The sequence below is a fragment of the Malania oleifera genome, chromosome 9, assembly GCF_029873635.1.
Source record: "Malania oleifera isolate guangnan ecotype guangnan chromosome 9, ASM2987363v1, whole genome shotgun sequence".
Classification (NCBI taxonomy): domain Eukaryota; kingdom Viridiplantae; phylum Streptophyta; class Magnoliopsida; order Santalales; family Ximeniaceae; genus Malania; species Malania oleifera.
Window position 1 is genome coordinate 33,058,805 of NC_080425.1, and position 18,079 is coordinate 33,076,883.

At 38.6% G+C, this 18,079-nt stretch overlaps 1 protein-coding gene across 1 annotated transcript in view; it reads left to right on the forward strand.

Annotated features, from left to right (window-relative positions):
* LOC131164520 (DEAD-box ATP-dependent RNA helicase 5) overlaps window positions 1-18,079 on the forward strand; it is a 51,837-nt gene that overhangs the window by 20,644 nt on the left and 13,114 nt on the right. Inside the window, exons 5-10 of the mRNA XM_058121781.1 lie at window positions 3,591-3,669; window positions 11,470-11,555; window positions 11,633-11,689; window positions 11,792-11,859; window positions 12,242-12,310; window positions 12,727-12,820. Of these exons, the coding sequence (XP_057977764.1) occupies window positions 3,591-3,669; window positions 11,470-11,555; window positions 11,633-11,689; window positions 11,792-11,859; window positions 12,242-12,310; window positions 12,727-12,820 (453 nt within the window). The remainder of the gene's footprint in view (window positions 1-3,590; window positions 3,670-11,469; window positions 11,556-11,632; window positions 11,690-11,791; window positions 11,860-12,241; window positions 12,311-12,726; window positions 12,821-18,079) is intronic.

Below are 18,079 nucleotides of genomic sequence, written 5' to 3' on the forward strand. Positions count from 1 at the left end.
GTGATACTTTTGTGGTTTGAGGCGGTCTCTGGTTTAAAGATAAATTTGGGCAAGTCAGAGTTGGTTCCTGTTGGTACGGTGTTTAATTTTGACTTATTCTTGCACGTCGTTGGCTGTAAACAAGGTAATCTTCCTATGAAATATTTGGGTCTTCCTTTGGGAGCCAAATTCAAGGATAAGACAATATGGAACCCAATTTTGGAGAAGATAGAACGAAGGTTGTCAGGGTGGAAATGTTTGTACTTATCTAAGGGAGGTAGAGTCATGTTAATTAAAAGCACTCTATCTAATTTACCTACTTACTTTCTATCTTTATTTCCTATTCCTGCTGCTGTGGCTAACCGTATTGAGAAACTTCAAAGGAATTTTTTATGGGGTGCATTGGTGATGAACCAAAATTCCATTTGGTTAAATGGGATACTGTTTGCTATCCCATTTCTTCAGGTGGTTTGGGGATAAGGAAGGTAAGACAGTTTAATGAAGCTTTGCTTGGGAAGTGGTTATGGAGATTTGGGATGGAGAAGGCTGCTCTTTGGAGGCAAGTGATAGAGGTGAAATACAGCTGTGAATGGGGTAGTTGGTGTACTAGGCCTGTTAATGGTCCACATGGTGTTGGCTTGTGGAAAAATATTAGTCAGGAATGGTCTTCTTTTTCTTGCCACGTTCTATATGATATTGGAAATGGGTCTAAGGTGAAATTTTGGCAAGACCATTGGTGTGGTGAGACGTCTCATGCAGTCAGCTATCCTGATTTGTATAGATTTTGCTGAGATAAAGAAGCTAGCATGGCTGAGCTTATGAAGTTTGATAATGGAGTCTTGTTTTGGGATGTAAGTTTCTTTAGGGGTATGCATCTTCGGGAATTAGAGGCCTAGGCTGGTTTTATGGATACCATATATGTTGCTTCGGTGAAGGGGTCTGGTGAGGATAAGATGTGCTGGAAATCTGATAGAGAGAAGGGCTTCTTGGTTAAAGGTTATTATGGTATTTTAATGGGCTCCAAAGATTGTGGCTTTCCTTGGAAAAGTATTTGGAATCAGAAAATTCCATCTAGAGTAGCTTTTTTCGTTTGGACTGCTGCTTTAAGGAAATGCTTGACGATTGACAATTTACGAAAAAGAAAGGTTTGGATATTGGATTGGTGCTACATGTGCAAGTGTAATAATGAGATGGTTGATCATCTTTTTATTCATTGTCCGGTTACAATGGACTTGTGCGTTATGGTATTTGGTTTGTTTGGAGTGAGCTGGGTTATGCCACAATCTGTAGTGGGACTTCTAGCATGTTGGAAATGGGTTTATTTGGTTGATGGTTCCTCATTGTTTAATGTGGTGTCTTTGGAGGGAGTGAAATAGTAGGTGTTTTGAAGATAAGGAAAGATCATTTTGGACCTGAAGCTATTTTTCTTTACAACTTTGATGGATTGGTTGGCTGCTTTGCGAAACCAATCATATGCTTCTGTTTTTGATTTACTAGATTCTTGTAATTTCTGTTTTTGATTTGTTTACCCCATGTACACTCCTTGTGTAATTGGTGTTCATTTTTGTTATCAATAAACTTATTACTTATCAAAAAAAGTAAATGAAAAATATGTTAATTGAAATTGATAGACATGTAAAAATGGTAGTTCATGAATAATACGCAAAGCTTAAAAGGGTATTAATTGTTTTTTGTTTTTTCAAATGGATTTATAGTATTAAAATTTTAAGGACCTGAAAAATTACACAGTGAGATCACCCTGATAACATGCTCGAGAGTCGTGACATTGCATAATGTGGGTACTGGGTAGAGTTCTCCACTCCTTATAAATACATGTGTTTCTCTGTTTTTGCCCCCCTACACAGCCCACAGGGTAGAAATATGAATGCTTTCCAAATGAATTGGCCCATGGCTGTTGTGTGTTGGCTTCCGACTATTAAGCAAAATGATGAATGTTTTGTGCACTTTCGTTTTATCCAAGATCATCAAAAGTGGTTCTGTGAGAAAGAAATCGTCTCTCTTAATCAAGGATTCCTATTGCCTTTCTTTAATGATGGGTCTTAATTTTTTTGTGGGTTTGTAGATGGTCAATTGAGAATATTTTTGCCTAGGTGGCAGCTCCGTTTATGGTTAAATTTTGGTAGTCTTCATGGCAATCCTTTCAATTGGTTGCTTTAATACCACTTCTTTGTAAGTATAGAGGCGTGCTGATGTGGGACAAGAAGCAAAACATTGGGAATATCCTTACTGGAGAACAACTAAGAAGAAGGAATTGTTGGGTTTAATTAGTATATTATTTGTTTAGTTTAATTAGTATTGGATTATGTGTATTTTGTGGGCTTGTTTGTAGTATTTGTGTATCCTAGGGGTATGTTTGTAATGTAATTTAATTTTTGGGGTTTGTGTGTAGTTTCATGTGAAGAGACTTTCTTATAAATAGTGTGTGAGAGCCATGTTGTAGGCAGCAGTTGATGAATTTGAATTGAATTGAACTTGAGTTTTCCCCCTGGTATCTCCTCATTCTTCCCTTCCCCTTCCTTCCTCTCTTCTAATTTCTCTCTGACTGCAGAACCTTTATGCTGCCCCTGTATCACGTGCTCTTTTTGAAGACTTAAACTTTGGAAGATAACTAAATTCTGTTGCTTCTCACCTTTGGTATATGGTGATAAAAGTAAATGTGGTTTCTAGAAGAATGGTTGGAATTATAATGATGGCTCTAGGGTTTCCCATGAAATTCCTCCAAAACTTGGTTCACTGATTTTCTTGTTTGTTCTTGCTTTTTGTCAAATGTGGAATATGGCTGTTGGATCAGGTTTGGGGAAGATTTGTGGTTGGAGGGATGCTCCTTCTTCTATTGCTTTTTTTTCAGCTGTATTATCCTTCTATTCTTCATTATGATCCTACTTCTTTCTAGGTCATCACATGGGAGTTGGTTTGATAAAATATGTTGTTGAAGAATCCATTTAGAATGTGTCTCCTCTTTTAGCTATATCCATTGCCAGAGTAGCTGTTCATTCTTTCTTCCTTGATGCTTTGAATATTCCTGTAACATTGATTGGCTTTATTACTGGATTACTAGCATCTTAATATTGAAATTTTAGGGAAATTACATTCTTAATACACTATAATTGTAATGAAAAAAGGGTGTTAGAATTTTCTCTTTATTACATTGTTGGTGCTGGGGACGAGCCATGACTCAACAATAAGGGCGTTTATATCCAGACCTTAAGGTCAGAGGTTCACATTGCAGAAAATTCTCTCTAAATGTGTGGATAAGACTGCTTACACCATGCCCTTGCTGGACCCCAGTGGTGTGGGAGCCTTGTGCATTGGGTGTTACATTTTCACATTGTTGGTGCTTAAAAATCTTTGGCTAGTGAAAGTTCTTTGCGATTTCTAAATCATTTGAACAATGAATTCATGAGCCAAACAGGGTGAGTTTTCCTCCTAATGAGTATACAATGCCTACAAAGATTTCACAGCATAGACATCACCAAATTCTTCAATTTTTATCCCTTATAATTATTTTTTACTTGTCTGTAAAGTGAATGCATAGGTAGCAATTTACGCTTTCATGAAAAATGTAAAGAAGTTAGGATCCTTTTCTGTAGGTATTAGATGAAGCTGATCGAATGCTTGACATGGGATTTGAACCTGAAGTACGCTCTATATTGAGCCAGACATGCTCTGGTACGTGGCATGAACTTGTATTATACTTATTTTTATATTCTTTTTTTGCATCTTTCTTTTCTTCTCCTCGCTCATTCCTGTCGGAATATAATTAATAGCACCAGGTGATTTGTTGATGATGTTTATTTTCACTGTTATCATATTTTGGATGCAGTTACACGTAGTTTTTAACTATTAATTTGGCACAATTTTCTTTTAATTTAATGATTGTGTGGGTTGAGGTATAAGATAGTTGCTCAACAGTTGTCTTTAACGTATTTCAAGACTTATCCGAAAGTTGTCTCTAGGTTATGTTGGCCATTTTTTTTTTGTTTTCCTAATGAATGTTGAGGCTGAGGGATTGTTAAGATTAAAAATGTAGGCCTTCAGTCAAGTATTAGTTCTTTCCTTGGGATAATTAAAAGAGAGATTAATGGGTGTAAACCCATGTAACCCATTTAAATATCCAAAAAACAACAAAATAGGAAGCAATTAATTATCCTCTTACATAGAAAAAACAAAAGACACTTAGCTGACTACCTCTGATCTCGATGAGGGATTAGTGTACTATCTTTCTTCTTCACTGGACAAGCACTGAATCCTAGTGAATCCCATAAACTCATGAAAATCCGATTCTGTGACTGCCTTAGACAAACCCGTCATCAGAATACCGAATTTTCAGAACTCCCTCGGTCCTTTAAAATGGAGAATATGATGAACTAATTTTTTTTGTTCCATTCATGGATTACATATGTTTTATTTTTTATTTATTTTTTAATTTTTTTATCATTATCTTTCCCCTCAAAAACATGTTGATAGTTAAGATTCTCCGCTGTTTTATCTCAATTGAAGAAGCTTTCTGCTGAGACTCGCAACTTTTCAACAAATTTTTTGGAGGAAATTGGACTGCCTTTGCTCATATTCTTCTTGTCAGTCTCCTTGTGATAAGAGTCAGCCTTAGAATTGCCTGCTGATGTGAGCCTCCATTCCCCCTTTGCAAATCCAATGTTTCCATATAGAAACTGAGATGGTTGAAAAAGCTTCCATGACCCCATCCAGACCATTCCTTTCAAAAGTTGCACTCCAAAACCTCTATCAACAGGAGTTGTGGCAAGAACTGACCTGCAGATTGATTTCCTTGGGCAGCCCATAGATGTGTGGAAGAGTGTTTACAAGGGGCTGTTGCCAACTCACTTTTTTTTTTCTTTTAATAATAAAAGAAGGTATATTAGATAGAGAAAGAGAAGTTACAGTGAAATAGGACAAGAAGTTGAGCCTAAAAAAAAAAAAAGATGAAAAAAATTAAGAAAGAAAAAGTAATAATTAAACAAGGAAAGCCCGTTTCAATCCTTTCCCTTCAAGTTAGCTAACTCCCTTTGACCCTTTTTAGCTCTGTTTTTACACCATCACAGTAAACCCCCACCACAATCAAATTCACTAAGACAATCACTTTCATTATTTGATGAATCCCCCCATTTCATTGCCTTCCTTCCTTTGTTAATCCCATCACAAGAATTGTCCATCTTTTTCTTGGCATTTATGTCTTCCAGAATAACTAACTCTCCTACTAAATTCCTCTTTAAAATCTTTGGCACTGCCTCACCAGAGTGCTCTCTCTCTTTTTCGGACAATGAAATTTTCATATCTGCACCCATCTGTGCAATATTTAAGGAGTATAAACCTCGGGACTCTTAGATCCCTTTGCCTTGAGGTCTGAGGCATCAGATATCCTACCCAAAAGACCATCACCTTTTTAAACCTTTGCTGCAGCATCCTCTTGCTCCAGAACACAATCATTGACCAAAACTTCAGAATTGTTTGAAACAAGACTTTCCTTCATTGTCTCTTTCCCTCTAACCCTTTCAATACAGTTGCTTCTTTCTAATGAAGATGGCAAACCCTCTTGGCCATCAAGAATCTGATTAGAAACTGAGCATTGCAAGGTAGGGGTTGTACCTGGATTCAGCTTGGAAGACAGTGTACCTGTTAAGTCCCTTGTCTGCCTACACAATGGGAGAATTATGGGTTTGAAATGCAGGAATCTTCTGAACTTCCTCAATTTGACCTCCAATTACTGGTAGCTCCTGCTGCGGCTGAGAAGATCCTTCTATTACAGCTTCACGCAAGTGCTCTCTTTTAAATCTATCATTCCAGTCAAACAAGTCAAACATCCCTGGTCTTTAGAAACTCCATTGGAATTATCCTCCTGGACATTTTTTGAGATCTGAAGAGTTCCTTGAACATTTACACCAGCCTCTTGGGCCTGGTCTGCATTTTCATACAATGGGCCTGTTTTAAGGAGTGGCCCATCTGAGAATGACCCAATTCAGAAGAAACCTCCTTTGTTTCCAAAGAATGGCCCAATACATTTTTACCAAGACTAAGGGCCTGTTCAATAAGTTGGCCCAGCTTAGTTAAAAGATAAACCCCTCATTTTTTCAATTATCTAGCGTAGGTCCAAGATGAAAACCAAACTTCCCAGTCCAATATTCTTTCCTTGTCTTTCCCAAGCACACAACCCTAGCCGCCTTTGCTAGCTTCAAAGCTCCTTCTGAAACCCTAGATACCTGGACTCTGTGGACATTCTTCTCAGATTGAACAGCTGCGGTTTCTGGTAATGAAGCCCAAGGCTCCTTCAGTTACAACTCTCCCCCACTACGCAAGAAGATTTTGTCTTTCCCATACTCCATGCTCTGATTCCATGCTTGGTCCCGACTTTACCGCCTTAACCTTTGGTAATCTTCCCTTCCATCACCACCTGACTCCAAGGTGTGGGAGCCAAAAGACTTGCTTTACCTTTGCCTCCAGATTCAGTATGAAATTCCTTAGCTACCACACAAAAATCATTCAGAAAGCTTTGCCATCCTCTGCTTTTAGCACCACTAGGGATGAGCATAGAGAAGTTCTTACCGTTCCACCCCAATCCTAACTCAATAAATTTCCCCACTTTTGTCCACCTATTCGACAACCAGTACTGCATGTTCGCCAGATGAACACTTTGATTTCCCCTTTCCATCCAATGAAAGATTGATAAACCATTAGAAAACCAGATTACAACCACTTCGGAAAGCCGTACTCACCTATTTTGAGAAAATATTGTTCTCCAACACGAGCAAATAAGGGCCCTCTCTCACCTTGTCCAATCTAAGATTGAAAGTCTTTTCCTTCGATCTGAATCAAACGAGTTCTCATCGTCTACTTCTGTCGAGGCCATAGTGTGTGTGTGTGTGTGGGAGAGTATAGTTTTATGAGAGGACATTCTTCATAGTGTCCCCAACTTATTTATCATGCCAATAAACACCGACTCCCTTTTGCCTACAACAGAATCAAAATAATAAATTTGCTCCTACAGCTCTCCACATATTATGCTTCTCCGCCAATGTTTTAAAAAGCAAAGGCGTAAGGCGAGGCGCTCTAACCTTTAAGAGGTGAGGCGTAAGCCTTAAGGCGTTGGGGCGTATGCCTTTTGAGATTTTATTTTTAAACATAAAAAAAAGGGGCAGCCCGGTGCACAAATATATTGTACAAAAAAGTCAAATATAATTTGCAAACTACTTGTTGGCCATTCAAAAGAATAGCTAACTTAAATTCGTTATGTAAATCATGACAAGAGATACCTATAACATTACAAAGTTCAAATTATTTTTCAAGATTTAAGATACAACTAAATTGTTTTGGAAAGGTTGAGGTTCAAGAGTTTTAGAAATCAACTCATATTATGGGATTCCTTTAATATAAAAATAGAGTTAATATTTTCTAGCTAAATCTTACTTGAGAATCACACTCCCAAAATGCGTAAGCCTCAAGTAAAAAGGCGTAAAAGGCGTGCCTTTTGTGCAAATGCGTAAGCCTTAGTGTGTAATGCATTAGCCTTTTTGAGATTTGGTATTTTAGATTAAGCCTCAAGGTGTTTTAGGCATGCCTTGAGGCGAGCCTCAATTAAGCCTTTCAAAACATTGTTCTCCACTATGAAGCTCCATCCGCTACTTTTAGCGCCACCAGGGATGAACACAAAGAAGTTCTTACCTTTCCACCCTATCCTAACTCAAGAAATTTCCTCACCTTTGTCCGCCTAGTTGACAACAAATATTGCATGTTCCCCAAATGAACACTTCGATGCCCTTTTTCCATTCGACTGAAGATTGATAAACCATCAGCAAACCAGATTATAGCCTCTTTGGAAAGTCGTAAGCACCTATTCCAAGAAATATTGTCCTCTGACATGAACAAATAAGGGCTCTCCCCCACCTTGTCCAATCTAAGATCAAAAAGTCTTTCCTTCGATCTGAATTGAATGAGTTTTCATTGTCTACTTCTGTTGGGGCCATAGTTCTGTTTGTGTGTGTGAGAGAGAGGAGAGTTTTGAGAGAGGCCATCCTTCGTAGTGTTCCTACGAACCATTAGGGTTGACTTTCACAGAACCATTAGGATTGACTTTCACATTGTACACCCAATGACAATCAACCAAAAACTTATTAGGAGGAAGAGGTACCAAATCCCAAGTATCATTATCATGTGGCACATGCATCTCTTCAACCATTGCAGTCCTCCACCCAAAATGGGATATGGCTTCATAAATAGATTTTGGAAGAGCAACATAAGATAGAGTATTAACGAAATAGTAATATTAGGGTGATAAGAAATCATAACAAACAAAATTAGAGATCGGATGTTGGGTACACGTGCGTTTGCCTTTCCAAACAGCTATAAGAATATCAACATCATGGGAAATAGGATCATCTGTTTTGGGAACTATCATGGGAAATAAGATCATCTGATGAGGGAACTAGAGGCACAATAGTAGGAGCTGGAGGTGGCTCTCCTCCCTTGAGTTGTTGTGTGATACCTACAAATTGGGATGATCCAAGCGACAAGGACTCAAATTAGATGAAGATGTAGAGGATTGGGAATAGATAATAGGTTAGGATTTGGAAGGCAAGGCAGAGGAAAGGACTCATCAAGGTCAATAGAACTCAAGGAATTAGAGTAGTATAGTGTAGATTCAAAAAAGGTGATATTAGTAGAGACAAAGAATCGATGTAAAGTAGGCTATGACATTGGTATCTCTTTTGAGTATAGGAATAGCCTAGAAAAATATATTTGACAGCATGAGGATCCAACTTATCTGTTCTTGGGGTAATTGATGAACAAGGGACACACAACCATATATACGAGGAGAAGGGAGAACAAAGGATCTTTGGGAAGATAACTGAATATGAGATTTTACCACCAAGGACAAAGGATGACATTTTATTGATGAGGGAGCATGCTGTGAGCACGACCTCACTCCAAAAAACTTTGAGGACATTCATTTGGTACAATAGAGTATAAATGATTTCATGAATATGTTTGTTTTTCTGCCCTGCAACTCCATTTTGTTGTGGAGTGTGGGCACAAGAGAACTGATGAATCATACAAGAAGTAGTCATACAGGTAATGAATTGGGTACGAAAGTACTCCTTAGCATTATCACTACGAAGTATAAGGACTGGCATATCAAATTGAGGCCTTATTTGAGAACAGGAGGCACAAAAGATATTAAACAACTCAGAACGATCTTTCATTAAATATAACCAAGTCTTGGAGTAGTCATCAACAAATGTAATAAATTATCGAAACCCAACTTCGACCTCACACGACTAGGACCCTAAATATCGGAATGGACTAGCATGAAAGGACTAACCACCCATTTGTCGACTTGGGACGCAAATGGAACATGACGATGTTTTCCCAATTGGCAAGACTCGCACTCAAGACTAAACATAGAACTCAATGTAGAAACTATCTATTTCAACTTGTCCAAGGACGGATGACTAAGGCAACAGTGGATTTGAAGTGGTGTAGCTGTGGCTGTGCAGGCAATGGGAGGGAAAGCGACTCAAAGCAGTAAAGTCCAGAAGCCTCACCTCTTGTGCCAATTGTCTTCCTCGTATTCAGATCTTAAATAACTGCAAAATCAAGAAAGAAAGTGATAGAACAATTTAACAACTTTGTAAGCATATAATTGACATAGATTGAAAGGGAATTTAGGAATGTACAAAACAAAAGAAAGAGAGATGGAAGGAGTAGGATTTATTGTTCCTATCCCCTTAACAGCAATACTGAACCCATCAGCAAGGGTAACTTGAGTTGAGGTAGATTTTTAGGATATTGGAGGACAAAAAAGAAGTTGATTGCACCTGTTATATGATCAATGGAAACAACATTGATAACCTAAGGGCTAGTGGGAAAGATACTAGATGACGTACAGATTGTAGGATTACCTTTCTAGGCAAAAGATGCATTGATAAGATGCTGCTTGAGACGATTGGTACTGTAGAAACCTAGAATTATCGTCCTCTGATATAGTCACAGTATGCAGTCCACTCAAACAAGTGACTAATGAGGGAACCATACTTTTGGGATTTGCAAACTCCATCCCAACACTCACAAACTTAGACCAATGATAACGAGATTAATTGCTGGAACAATCGGAACAACCATGAACAAAGTGACCCACCAGGAATGAGTCACAAGTAAATCAAAACAAGGCTACCACAGCACCAAGAAACTCAGATGCAGCCCCAAGAAACCAACACAAAGCACTGGAGCAATTGGAGAGGGGAACCACCGAAATCACCATGGACAAATTACCTATAAACTTATATAACACTGCCACAGCCTCACAAAAACAACTTATGAAACACTGCAGGAAACCAACACACATTACTAAAACAGTTAAAGAGGTGAACCACCGAAACTACCACGAACAAATCACCAACAAACTTAACACTGCCACAGTCTCTCAAAAGCAGCTTAAGAACACTATGACTGCTCCAAGAGAGTCACCAATGACATTTACAAACACAGGACAATGACTAATGAATTACCACGAGTGCATGGTAACAAAGATTGGATCTTTGAGTAAAACACATGCCCAACAGCTTGATATTTTGGTGTATGGAAGGAATTAGAATAATGAATAAAAAACACAGCAAATCCCACTGTTTGAAGCCCGGTAAACCCAATAACCATTGACAACAGCTTCAATAAGGCATCAAACAACGATTCCTCAGGTGCTGCACCCAAGCAATTAGAAAAGGTGAGATCTTTGTACAAAAAACATCACGAAAAACTCCATTAATATGTTTCTAGAGGGATTCAAGCACTGCTGGGTGAATTCAGGTAAAAACATGCCCGAAAGTAGCTTCACACATCAGCATGTGAGGGCGCATGGGACACTGCCTGGAGATGGGATTTCAGTGGGGGACAGATTGGCAGTGTATGTGGGTGACTATGGTATTGTTTCTGCAAAATCTATAGTAGATTTTGTGTTCTTGAACTGGCAGTGTCGCACAGGAAATCTCCAGCTACTGGTCTGATGTCCGGCAGCTGCTGGCTGTTTTCTGGGGCTAAAGTGTTGCTGAAAATTCTTCTATGATGGTAGACATGCAGTGGATTTAATGTTTTAGGCTTTGGTTTTGATGGTGGTTGTAACAATTAGGGTTTAGGTTTCAGAATCATGCTTGATACCATGTTGAATGATTGGGTAAAATGGAAGACCTAACTTCAATTATAGACCTAACTTCAATTATAGGTCTGTCCCTCCATTTATAATATATGTCCAGTACAATACCCCATTGACCATAATACCATCACTCTAACACATAATGATAATGCTAAATGACTAAATAACCATTAACACCACCCACAATAAAATATGTCCTTATTTTTTGTTTTTGTTCTTATATCGGTGGAGTCACTTGTAGCTATTCTAATGCCAGAATGTTTTCCAAATTTCTGGAACCTCTCTCTTGATTAGAAACTCCTAAAATTGTGCAGATCGTCAAATGGTAATGTTCAGTGCAACTTGGCCTTTGCCAGTTCATCAATTAGCTCAAGAATTCATGGATCCAAACCCAGTTAAGGTGTGAATTTAGTATATAATAACAGCCTTTCAATATTTTCTTGTTTTCCTCTTTCCAAATGATGATCTTTATTTCAGGTGGTTGTGGGTTCAGAAGATTTAGCTGCCAACCATGATGTTATGCAGATTGTGGAGGTGTGGTTAGTCATCAATCTGGCTGATGAATGACGTATATAAATATTAGATGTATTCATTACACGTGCAGATATTTTATTTTGCTATCATTTTTATTTTTAGGTCTTGGATGATCGATCACGTGATGAACGTCTGATAAATTTGCTAGGAAAATACCACAAGGATCAAAGGTATCTATTGCTGATTATCTTTTGAGATTTATTACAGAGTTTCTGTGAATCTTGATGGATGCTTTACCAGCACTTGTGATTTTGCTGAAATTGTGAAGTAGAGAACTGAAGGGTTCGGTTGTAGAACTTCTCTATGCAAATTCTGGGTCTATCTTTTGCCCACACTAACTGCTGTATTAAAATGCTGCTCATTTAATTGTAAATGTATTATTTTGACTCTCCCCTCCAACCCCACCCCCCGCCCCACACATTGACCTTGAATATGCTGAATATTTTGGTGTTGTAAAAGATTGAAAAAGGAAAAAAAAGCATACGTATTACCTGATCATTTGTTTAATCTGATTGTATCACATGCTTACTGATGCATAAATAACCTGAGCAGGAACAGGGTATTGGTTTTTGTTTTGTACAAGAAGGAAGCAAGTCGTGTTGAAAATATGCTGCAACGAAGGTAGTGTCTTGTTCAGTTTCACATTCACTTATGGTTTCGTGCATGGCACTTCCTACCCAATACACCCTTGGAGGAAAGACACTTTTGAAAGGAAAGATGTTGTTAGGATTGTGTTGGAAACCAACATTATGAGTCTTTGGGCTCTGTACATCATGTCTTGCCCCTGGGCCACATTATGAGTCTTTTACTTTCAAGTGTCATTGTTTTCTTTTCCAAATTTTACAATCTGACTGTTTTGTGACATGTTGGCAAGTGTTCTTGTCCGTGTTTATGCAGCATGGTTTAGCTGTTTTAGAATGTCCAGTCATTGCTGAAGATGTAGTTGACACTTGATATTCTTATTAGTTCTTGCTATTGAATATGTTTAAGATGGATTTTGACATGTTCCTTTCTCCCTACTTTTTATGTGCTTCCAGGGGTTGGAAAGCTGTTTCCATACATGGTGACAAAGCACAACATGCACGTACAGAAGCACTAACTTTATTCAAGGAGGGTAGCTGCCCTTTAATGGTATGTGGTCATTGAGAAAGTTATTTCCTGACATTTTAAATCTGTTATACTAGAGATTTGTCAATATGTGCATTTACTATCATGAATATAGTGTTCCTATGATTTTGAAGAACTGCTTTCCCAGCAACTAGTCAACATCTGTTGCCTGATGGATGTGACAAAAAAACTAAAACTAATCACAATTGATGCGGTTATATGTGTTCCACATTTACCTGAAGGACATATTCTCTTATTTTGCGCATTACAATCTCTCTTTTTCATTTGTACCATTGTAGCAAATGTCAGCAAAAGCATCAAAATAAAAAATAAAGAAAATAAGCACTAAGCAATTGTGGTTTGACTGTCTCATGTTCCTATGATTTTGAAGAGCTGCTTTCCCTGCAACTGGTCAACGTCTGTTGCCTGAATGATGCGACTTATATCTGTTCCACATTCGATTGAGGGACATATCTTATTTTGTGCATTACATTCTCCTCTCTCTCTTTTTATTGTTGTTTTTTTATTTGTGCCATTGCAGCAACTGCAGAAAAAGCATTAAAAAATAATAATAATAATAAGAACATGATAACACTAAGCAATTGTGGTTTGGCTGTCTCATGGCCTTTGTCCGCGACCCATACAAAAATGGTTCACTTCAATGGGTAAACGTTTTAGTCAGTTGTAAATCTCTTAAGTCCTCATAAAGCCTAATCTTGCAGTGCAGTTTAATGCCATGCAGTTTCTATTTAGTGTAGTGCCAAGCCCTTTACTTGTGCAAAAGCTATCAAATCTCCTCATACCTATTAATAGGCTTCACAAAAGCTTACCGTGCTCCCCAAGTTGTTGCCTTCTGCACATGTCGTCTAGTTGCTCAATAACCTGGTCATCAACCACCTTAAGGCATCAACTGCTCCCCCTAAGGCATTTCTTGTGCCACTCAAGATGGTTGACTGTTCAGGACACACCTCTTGATTTCGTGCAAATACATTGGCTAGTTGACCACCCCTCCTGAGGCAGTTGATTGGCCACTTCCATGTTCTTCCCTTCGCCTTTTTTTTTTTTTTTCTCTCTGATGCAGTATGAAGCAAGATTAATAGTCTTTTTGTAATTTATATTTTATTGTCGTTTTCTTTATTTCTATCTATAGGATTCTAAAATATTTCCTTTATATTGTAGGGCATTTTTTATCTAAGAAACTAATATTTAAGTTTATTTAGCTTTATATAAGGCCTCTCTGTATTAGTTTTAGGGAAGGTTGAATTCTAGTTACTTTGTATTGGAAATTGGCCCTTCATCAAGTGGTGTCAGAAAAGAATCTGGTCTGACAGGACTGTCAGTGGTTATTATATGGCTTGCAATTTAACTCAAATTACCATGGCTTTGACAGGTTATCTGTAACGTTCAACTCAAACATTTTGGGTTTACGATTTTAACTTAAATTGCCTTGCCATCTTGACCACCATCACCATTCAACACCAACATCTGCAGCCCTCAACCACTTCCTGCCATCATTTACAGGTGCAATAAAAAAAAAGTGGTGCTGCCATGAAGAATGAATGGACAATTACAACAACAACAAAGGGACAATTGCAAGAAGAAAAATGACTCTCACTCTCACTCTCTCTTGTGTGTGCCTTCCTCTTCTCTTTCTATGTCTCTGACTGAAGGAAGGTATGGAGGAGAATCTTCTTGAGTCAGTGTGGTGCGGATAAAAGCAAGACCTTCGATCTGCGTATGGAAATGGTTGCAAGGGAGGTTTGTTGGCAATGAGTCTCTGCAACCAAATGATCAACGGGTTTGGAAGGATACCTTGGAGGGATAGTCTTTGCCAAAGGTCTATCAGGGTGGGTGACGTTGCAGCACCTGTGGAGGTGTGGTTCGTCTCTTATGGATGTCGAGGCATTTCCTAGTCTTGAGGACTTTGTTGCAGCCAAGGTTTGTGCTGGGTAGAGGGCTAGAGTCCGGGAGTCCAGCAATGGAGTAGGCTTGGAGTTGAGTGGGCTGGTATTATGCACATTAAATTTGAACATGGATGATGGATGCTGTTGGGCTAGATCCAACTGAACTAAATGGGCAGCTCATGGTTTCAACTAAAGTATATTCTCTGGAGCAGGCCCTATACACATCTCAGGCTTTGCAAGATTTTCCGGTTAGAAATTAGGCCCAAAGCCCACTGAATGATTTCAATGAGCTGCCCATGGATTCAGGTAAAAAAAAAAATCCTCGCAAACAGGTCCAATGCCTATTTAATAATTCGAACAGGCAGCCCATGGATTCACTCAATTCTTTCCCTCTGAAGCAGGTGCAGTCTCTTTACCTGACTGAGAAATATGTTGGGAGACAATTAGTTCTGTTTGCAGCTAGAAAAAGAGCAATCAGCTAATTCCTCTTTACTGGAAAGAGATCAATTCATCCCATTATGAGATGGGCCAATCTAAGGATCAAACCCATTCTTCAACTGTTTTTGTCAAAAGCCCAAGAGCCAGGTATTAAAACCAAGGGTCTGATTTACTTTCTAACAAGGGCCAGAAAGTTTTCTTTTAGCATGGGTCAGGCAGCAAGGCCCAAGGAGATTCTTACAGCAAAAACCAAGAATTGAGAGGAAAGCTTGAGCAGAATATTTTGGAAGGGAATAATGGTTTGAGAAGGGAGTTTTTAGCCAATGACATAAAAGTGGTAAATCTGTCAGATGGAGTAGAAAAATCAATCACATGGAGGAGACCATGCTGAGTTTTAGCAGTGGTTAGTGTCTAGGAAAGCATTTCTGGGAATTCAGAGAATGGAATAAATGTAAGACAGATATGGTTATGAAGGTGTATGTGCTTTGATCAGAAGAGGGGATAGATTAGAAAGATATGCTTGTAAAAAATTGCATGAACTCAAATATGCAGGGAGGCGAATTTGTAGAAGAGAAATTTTTTATTTTTTATTTTTTTGGGGGGGGGGGGGGGGGGTGGTTGTATATTGGGAAGGGATAGTGAATTTGATAGTGACTTTTCTTGTGATAGTGGTTTATTGTTGGGTGAGATTAATGAAAATTTGGATTATGCTTCCGATTTTTCTGATGTACTGGGGGGATATTTCTTATGTGCCCCCTTCTCAGCTTGAAGGTCTAGAGAATGTATCTATTCTTGAGAAGTGGAGTCTCAGTGAGAATTTGGCTGAGTAATAAGTATAAGAATAGGACTTTTCCTACTCCTGTGGGGAAGATCTGTGAGCAGGATGTTGCTGCCCAAAATCTTTTGGATGGAATGGGATTGTGTTTGGCTGGTCCTGGAGGAAATGAAGTTCAATTGGAAGGAACTAAAAGAAGTGAATAAACCTCTGTGTGAATTAGCAACATTGCAGAGCTCTATCAATTATGAAGGGTTTAAATAGGGGTTTTCTTATTTAGGGTTTACTACTTCAATTTTCTGCCGTTTTATCTTATTTTTGATTTATTATTATTATTATTATTATTATTATTTGTAATTTTTTGTTTTCCTTGCTATGAGGATCTCTTGTCCTTTCCTAGTTCTTTCTTAATATGTTTCTTTTGCAATATAAAAAAAAAAAAAAAAAAATATCTGTGCTGCCACACGGAACAAAGAAAGAGTGTGCGACTGCTGCCATCATTTGTAGAAATCCTTGTTGGCGAATGGAGAAACCTCATCATCAGAGAACAAAGATCCACATTCTTGCCCAACCAAAGCTCTGCACTATTGTTGGAATGGGCCACAGTGTCGTCATTGCCAGAGCAGGTTTATCTAATCTCTTTTGCAGATCGGCACCCTCACTAGAACAAAACTCTACTTTGTTTTTGGAGTAGCACACGCATCATCATTGCAAGAGCAGGTTGATCTGTTTGTCCTTGCAGATCAGCTTCCTTTTCTAGTTGTTCATGTTCTCTGTTCATCATCTAGTCATTGATGTTCATCAACTCAATATAGCTGTTTTGCCCTCTTCAACTAGGCATTCCCAGCCCCTCATTAAAATCCTACATGGTCTTGAAACTTTTGATCAAGGAAGAAGCTAGGTGTCACGGACCCCCAAAATGGGACTCAAGTAAGGGCCGTGTGGCACTCGTTGAGAGCTCTCTCTCGACAAGTCAATAAAATCTCACACATTCAAGCCTGCAAGCACAAGCACTTGGTGAGTCTCAATACTCAAGAAAAACAAGGAACAATATGATATCACACGAGCAATGTATTCAAGTACACGACATAAGGCTATAACAATCAGGGATATCACAATCCAAGGCAACAAAACACCATAATGAAAAGGACTACTTGTATTATTCAAATTCAAGAGAATAACCATACAAACGTTAACACACATAATCATATATTCATTCTAAATTCCTGGAGAATACAATTATAGCAGTATCTCTCTCCCCCTTTTCCCCGTTACATTGTTACTCCCTAACATCCTCCCCTACTCATTTTATCGACGTCCTCGTCGATGTGTTGTAGAAGGCCTTCTTACTCTGCTGATGTTGAAACTGATGTCGTTGTCTTCGAATTTATGAAATCTTCAATCTTTTGTATGGCATGTTGAAGGTTTTCTGCCTTTTCCCAACTATACTCTTCTTCCCCCAGCCCCATCCACTGAACTAGACATTGTTGTTGTTGACGACCTTCGGCATTGACGACTCCGTCTGCAATGATCTCCTGAACATCTTTGTTTACAGGCTGCCTTCTGGAGATTGCTGATCTCCTTATTTTTTGTTGGTGCGGATCTGCTTCATCTGTGTGGAATGACTTTAAATTGCTTACATGAAACACGGGATGGACTGGTCTTCTGTGGCTTTTCATCCACTCTGGTTGTTCAAGCCGATAAGATGCATGTCCCACCTTCTCGATCACTCTGATTTGACCTTCGTAACGGCGTAAAGGCCTTTTATCCTTGCTGCGAAGAAATCAAAATGTCTTTGGCGGCACTTTTATAAGAACCAAATCTCTAGTTTCAAATTGTTGTCGTCGTCTCCCTTTGTCAACCCATTTCTTCATGCGCTTCGATGCTTTTTCTAACTGAGCTTGGGTGGCTTCGATGTTTTGCAACCAATTCTTTATGAATTGGTATGCTTTTGGGCAATTTCCTTTGTATGGACCATCCAGAGTATGCGGGATAGTCGGTTGTTGACCTATCACAATCTCGAAAGGGCTTTTATTAGTCGCAGAAGATTTCATAGAGTTAAAACAGAATTGTGCCATGTCCAGTAAAGTAACCCAATTCTTCTGATTAGAGTTAACAAAATGTCACAAGTATTCTTCTAGCATCCCATTAAAATGTTCCGTCTGA